This window comes from Dermacentor variabilis, chromosome 2 (assembly GCF_050947875.1).
Source record: "Dermacentor variabilis isolate Ectoservices chromosome 2, ASM5094787v1, whole genome shotgun sequence".
In the NCBI taxonomy this organism is placed as follows: domain Eukaryota; kingdom Metazoa; phylum Arthropoda; class Arachnida; order Ixodida; family Ixodidae; genus Dermacentor; species Dermacentor variabilis.
The window spans coordinates 6,411,206-6,417,917 of record NC_134569.1 but is presented as its reverse complement, the minus strand read 5'-3'; the positions used below and the strand labels follow the sequence as shown (position 1 = coordinate 6,417,917).

At 45.9% G+C, this 6,712-nt stretch overlaps 1 protein-coding gene across 1 annotated transcript in view; it reads left to right on the top strand.

Moving 5' to 3' along the window:
* Window positions 1-380: 380 nt before the first annotated feature.
* Window positions 381-6,712, top strand: part of LOC142570250 (galactosylceramide sulfotransferase-like) — a 53,157-nt gene continuing 46,825 nt past the window's right edge. The window contains exons 1-2 of the mRNA XM_075678651.1: window positions 381-497; window positions 652-780. Of these exons, the coding sequence (XP_075534766.1) occupies window positions 381-497; window positions 652-780 (246 nt within the window). The remainder of the gene's footprint in view (window positions 498-651; window positions 781-6,712) is intronic.

Below are 6,712 nucleotides of genomic sequence, written 5' to 3'. Positions count from 1 at the left end.
TTCCTGCGGTGAACGAGCATTTGAGCCCAGTGGTAGCAGATGACCCTGGTCAAAACAGCGATGTTCGGGCGAGCCACGTGAAAGGTTCCGGCGCTACTCGCCTGCCTAGGGTCGTGGTCACGGTGTCGCGTTGCGGATAGCATGGCGCTTGTCGCGCGAGCAGTTCATGGTTCCCCTCCCGCACACGCGGGCACACACACGCACTCAGACACTCGCACACACACACCCGCACGCACACACGCACGCATACACAACCACGCGTGCAGACCCACGCACACGCGTACACAGGGCTCTTTTCAATGTGAACGCTTTAACCTTTCTAGTGAAGCCAATGTTGCTTCTTTGACTGCACTAACACTTTGCAAAGCCAGAACTGTGGCATGGTACAGCAGAACCGGCATTTGCCCTCCGGATATTCAAGCAATCTTTGGAAGCATGAAACCTCCAACAGGACACTCCAGAAGGATGGCCCGGATTCTGAACTCGGAACTCTGGCGGTAGGTCCGTTTCTTCAGGGACAGGCTACTGGTTTTGTGCGGGAGAGCCCCATTTGCGGAAGGCCTCCGACGATGTTTTCGGGAATGGATTAGGATCGCAGAGCAGGCCACGGAATTCCTATGGGCCCATGCTCGTCTTTCGTTACCGAAGAAGGATAAGACTGCGCGGGACCAGGGAAAAGTGCTCGTGCTCGGCGGTCAACAACTCCCAGCAAGCATCGAAAGCACTCTGCGCAAGGGACCAAAGTTTGCCTGTGAACCTGATTTTTCACCTCCGGAAAAGGTCAGCTTGTCTAGATCCATTTCTCATTGGGTCACTGAAGACATGCGACCAAGGTGTGTGACTGAGTGCGTTGATGTGATCGCGAGGACTGTACCTCAGCCCAGTAACTCAGACAACCTAACTGGTGTGTCGCGTTATTTCGTCTAGCGTGAGCTTAGGTTGGTTACCGCGGACAAAGAAGGTTTCTTTGTTGTTGTTCCTGAAGAATTGTACGCACAAAGAGCTAAAACCGCTATTGAAAGAAATTTTGTTCCGAAAATTACCAATTTAAAGTGAAGAAAACTGCAATTAATTTGCTTGAGAAATTTGGTATGGAGCGCCTCGCATCGGAAGTTAAACATTCCAAGGGTCTGCACCTCGACATATTTTTTAGTGCTAAGACACATAGGCCGGAAGTTCCTTTTCAAGCCATTATTTCTGAAAAAGGAACGTGGCAGTACACTATCTCAACTTTTTTCATAATGTACTGTCTTCAGTTCGTCTTAATGACCCCTTCCTGATAAGACATTCGGAAGAAATTGTAGCCTTCCTAACAGAAAATAATCCAGGTAAACGCTCGGCGATCAGTGTTGATGTAAAAGATATTTTTTATTCGCCTCCGCAATCGGAACTACTGTGTAGTGTTAAAGAAGCACTGACGCTCAACAATGATGAGTTCCGGTTTACTCAGGACTGTGGGATGCCCGTGGAATCGTTTTTAGAACTTTTGTTGTTTTACGTAGGGAATACCGTTGTAAAATGGGGTAGTTCTATGTATGTACAAAAATCGGGAGTTTTCATTGGTTCAAAAGTTGCGCCAGTTTTGAGTGATATTTATCTAAGTCGCGTCAATAGAAAACTACAAAACAATCTTAAGGAAGTGGCGGCGCATGCGCTTAGATACGTAAATGACTACCTGGTGTTTTGTTCTCACGATAACTGCACCAAAAAAGCTACGGATATTTTAAAAGTTTTTAGGGAATGTGGTGCGGGCCTAGGTTTCACGCTTGAGCTTATCCAGGGCAACAAATTATTTTTTTAGATCTGTGCTTAACGTTCCAGGATGAGCATGTCTGTTGGCATATTCGCCTAGGGCTAAGAAGCCACTGCTTGAATTTTCTCCTTGTCATTCTAAACTTGTTAAACAGGGGATAGCTTATTCAACTCTTAGATCTGCCATTACTAAGTCATGTCCGCACAATATGTTTTCACAACAGATAGAAAGGCTTGGAAAGGCTAGCTATCCCGTGTATTTATTATCACTAACCTGCGAAAAACTTTTAAAATGGGTAAAAAGCCCCGGTAAGAAACAAGAAAAACAGAAAGAAGAAACAAAGTTTGCTGTGGTACCCTATATACATAGATTATCCCATGGTTTAAGGAACGTGGCCAATAGGTATGACGTCAATACAGTTTTCTCGGCCCCTCGCAAGTTGTCTAACATGTGCCCTATGATAAACAGGAAACTTGAACAGGGTGGCAAAAAAAGAAAAGATGACTGCGGCGTTAAACATGTGTCCCCTTTAGTGCCTTGCAACACCGGTATAGTTTATCAGATTCCACTCAAGTGCGGGAAAGCTTACATTGGACAGAGCGGCAGGTGCATTAACATTAGACTAAAACAACACAAACATTCACTAAACAACGCTAAGGCATCACATTTGGCGTCACATTGTTTCACTTGTGGTTGTAAACCTTTCTTTGAAGACACAAAAATTCTTTCCAGACACAAATGCCAAACCACACGGGAAATTATCGAGGCATTCCACATCAAAAGATTAGGAGACACTTGCGTTAGCCATGCATCGTTGTCTCTGTTAGATTGCGAATTTCAGTACCTTCGCAACACGTGTACCAATCTGAAGTAATCTTCTTTTTTTGTTTCCTTCTTTGACTTCCATACCTCCTGATATGTTTAACTGATGTTTTTTACCTTGTCATGTTCTTATGCTGCGGTTTTTGCAATCACCTATATATATGTTCTTCGTTTTAATAAAAATTCAGCTGAGAGTTAGCGCTCGTCCTGTCTGCTCCTTTTTGTGTCCGTGTTCACTTCGCGCTACAAGCCAAGATCATGAATAAAATAAATTTAATTTACCAAATTGTGATATAGAACACGAATTATCGAGAGGTGCGTTCGAACACTTCACACCATCATGCTTGTTACAAACATACGAAGCAAACCGCCAATGAAGCCGGGGAAATATTAACTGTTCTTTCTTTAATTGAAATGGCAAACGAAGGGAAAAGGGAAATAAGGTGAACGAAAAGATAACTTTCCGGGAGCCGAAACCACATCTTCCGCATTACAAGCGTGAGGAGCATTGAAGCTACCGCAGCGGCCGTCCTACCCTGAAGCTTTTCGGGTATTTGTTTAGATGTGGTGTGCTATTAGCGGCGGGAATTTGGAGTGGCGCCCTCTCGCGAGTGACGTCACGGCCAGGACGCCGCTCGCTCCGGCTCGCTCGGCTGCCGTGCGCGCGCGTTCCCTTCGTGCATGCTTGGGGTATTGGCGGCTGGAGCCGCAGTTAAAGAGGAGTATTTCGCATTATTAACGCGATAGCGTTAAGGAGCTCGTGTCGCAGAAAAGCCGGTGTCGTCGGCGTCGGTGTCGGCGTCGGCGTCCGCGGCGTTGGCCGTGAGCGATAAATCACGGCAGGCACTTCATAAATAAAAAGCAACTTCCAAGATGGGCTGGGTGGGAATCGAACCAGGGTCTCCGGAGTGTGAGACGGAGACGTTACCACTGAGCCACGAGTTCGATGCTTCAAAGCGGTACAAAAGCGCCTCTAGTGAACGCGGTGTTACCTTAGAAGGCTCAGGCGTGCGTCGCTTGCTGAGGCGCGCATTTCGTTGTCGCGCCGAACGCTGCGTTGCTTGACGCTCACCGCGTCCGATGCGGGGCGCGTTGTCGCTGCGCCGTAGCCCAATACCCCTTGGCGGGTCGACGGGAACGCTGTCGCGTTCCACTCTTGAAGGCGAAGCTTAAGCGTCCTCCAATTTTTTCTGCTGCCATGCCTCAACCACAGTTTCTTGTTCAAAACCGCGTGAATCGAGAAAATTTGCGACTTGGATATCGCAAGCTATGTAGCGCTGAAGGGGTCTACTGTTCCTGCGATGCATATATGGGCTGTGTCTGTCCATAAATGTTGCTTAAAAAGAATGGCTGCTAGCTCAACACACGAAGTTATGTATGATGCTCCTCTAAACACTTAACATTCTCTTAGTGCTTAGCTGTGAGAGACATCGCATTTTAAATGGAAGGAAACCTTGATATTTGGTGGCAACATTATAAAATCGTGTCAGAAGGAAGCTTTCATCATGATCCTTATTACTCTAGTGACTTTTAGTCAAATGTGGCAACTGTATTAGGGCCTAAAGGAAGAGTTACGCGCGTTTTTTGTGAAAAGGTTTGGTACTACTTTCACCGTTCTCTGAAACAGGCACCCAGAAACGCATTGGCTGTTAACGGCGCATCATGTATTGTATATATATACTTAACGAATACCATAACAGCAATCACATGAAAGAAAATTTCGTGGTTAAGATCGGGAACCAATCAACTGCAAGCGATGAAATGTGTCCCTCGCTAGCTTTTATCGACGACATGGCACACCCCTCCCGCAACGGAAGCGACCAACTGTCGTTGTGGCGAGGCACGCATTGTTTGCGAAACCGAGCCGTTAACTACAACTTCCAATTGAAACCATGAAGTAGCTCTTTACAGCGCCACTTACAATGCCTATAGCATACTCGAGGCACTACAGCGCAGCTTAGGCTCCCTTGAAATGGAAAATTCAAACACATTGTCTCGCCATGTCTTGAACCTGCGTTGTTTTATTATACAAACTGAAAACTATTCGCTTCGTCAGTACGTGCAAGAAACCCTCGCATACCCGCCTCATAAAGAAGAAACCACAAGCCTCAGACGAATTAACTTGACTTTTGACCTCCACTGGGGAACAACGATATATCTTCAGTATGTCTCAATCAGCTTTGCTTCAAATTACTTCCACTTAAGTTTAACAGGTGAAGAACGGCCTAATTTTGAAAACCAGTTAAAAACGCAAGTGGTGCTGGCAGAATCTAAACTACGATGTTAGTTAAATCCTAGTGTTACTGCCGAGCGTTACTGTGAAGAAATATAACAAATAAATATTATACCATGAACTGCTCGTCGTCAGCAAACATGTTTTAGAGATTGAAAATCAAGATAAATGTTGTACAAGTCATATATAGCCAGCGTTTGATTGTGACAAGTACGTTGCACCATGGCGGGTATGGAATCCTAACTGGATTCTTGTGTGATGTGCTTTTGCGTCTATGCTTTTATTATTCACGTGAGATACCGCTGCAAAGTGTAGATGCGCGCATGAAAAACCCGTAATGGGCTGGTCTGAGCTCCCACGAGTGACACTATAAAAAATTATGGCGTTTTACGTGCCAAAACTACTTTATGATTATGAGGCACGCCGTAGTGGAGGACTCCGGAAATTTTGACCACCTGGGGTTCTTTGGCGTGCACTTAAATCTAAGTACACGGGTGTTTTCGCATTTTATATCCATCGAAATGCGGCCGCCGAGGCGGGTTCCTCAGTGGCTATGGCACTATAGTGGCACTATAGCGTTGCCTTTGAGAAATAAATTGTCGTCTAGGAAATAAGCTCCTTGATTACATTTTCGCGAACGAAGACTTCGTAAGAGATATATTTGAGAGGCCCGTCATAAGTATACAAGCATAGAGAACGAGAGCGAACCAACAGAAACACTGCAGAAGGCGCCTGGGCACCGCCGGGACTGCAGCAGACGACAGGCGCGAGTCCGTGCCCTGACGTCACGCGAGCGCCCCCCCAGCTCGTTCTCGGGGAGTGTTGAGCGAAGGCTCACGGCGGGCCGGTCTGGGAGGAAGCTTGAACCCGGGCCCAGCGCGGTCTGTTCAAATACATTGCATTTGAGAGATAAAGTTAAATTCTAGTGACTGTTGGAAGCGGAATTGCGATTTAGGGCTTGAATTTTGATTAAAAGATTTTCCGAAATTCGAAAGTTAAAAAGAACATAGAAGCACGAAGTTTACAAATTAATAACTCTACATCAAGAATAGGTATCGCGGTTCTGTAAACGGCACCCATTAGATCATTGAAAGCGGACAAATATATGTCATTATATATTTTAGGTGAATTCGTTATGTTGTCTACGAGGTTTCTGCAAAAGCTGTATTTTCATATTACAGAAAGACAGACAATGAACTTTTATTCAGGTCCTGAGGGACTAGCCGGCGGAGACCCGTCGGGGCCCCCGGCTCGCCGCTGGCTGCTCCCATGTCGGAATCGGGGGCCTCTCCGCTCTTTCACGGGTCCTCTGGACGGCCATGGACTGGAGCTTGAGTTGCGTACTAGATACGGCCTCGTCCCAGTCCCGTTCGCTGGTGAGGGACGTATCCCGTAACGCAGGACGCTGCCAGAGCATATGAGGTAGAGTGCTAACCTCCCCACAATCCGGGCACTGTGGGTCAATTTCTGGATAAATCCTGCTTAAGAAACCTCGCGAGGGATGTTACCTCGTCTGAAGCATCCTAAGCGTGATCGATTGAGATCTGCATAGATTTGGATGTGGAGGCGGGAAGCGCCTGCGTTCCTCTTTATAATGGGAGACGATCTCATGAAAGGGTAATAAGGGGTCGCTGTGGACGAGCTCCTCCGGATCCAATGTAGACAATATCTTCTTTTTTTTTGGATTCATGTGTAACATACCAATTTTGTTCGTGTTAGATTTACTATTACATGCAATGCGAAGAATTGTGATATCATTTTTCATTGCTGAGTTATAGTTGTAAACATGGCAGTTTCGTTTTCTGAAAATTTCCGGTTTTTGTCGATTTTTAACGAAAAATTGACGACTTAAATAAAAAATTCGAAACAAACAGTCACAACATTTTAAGTTTTTCTTTTAAATG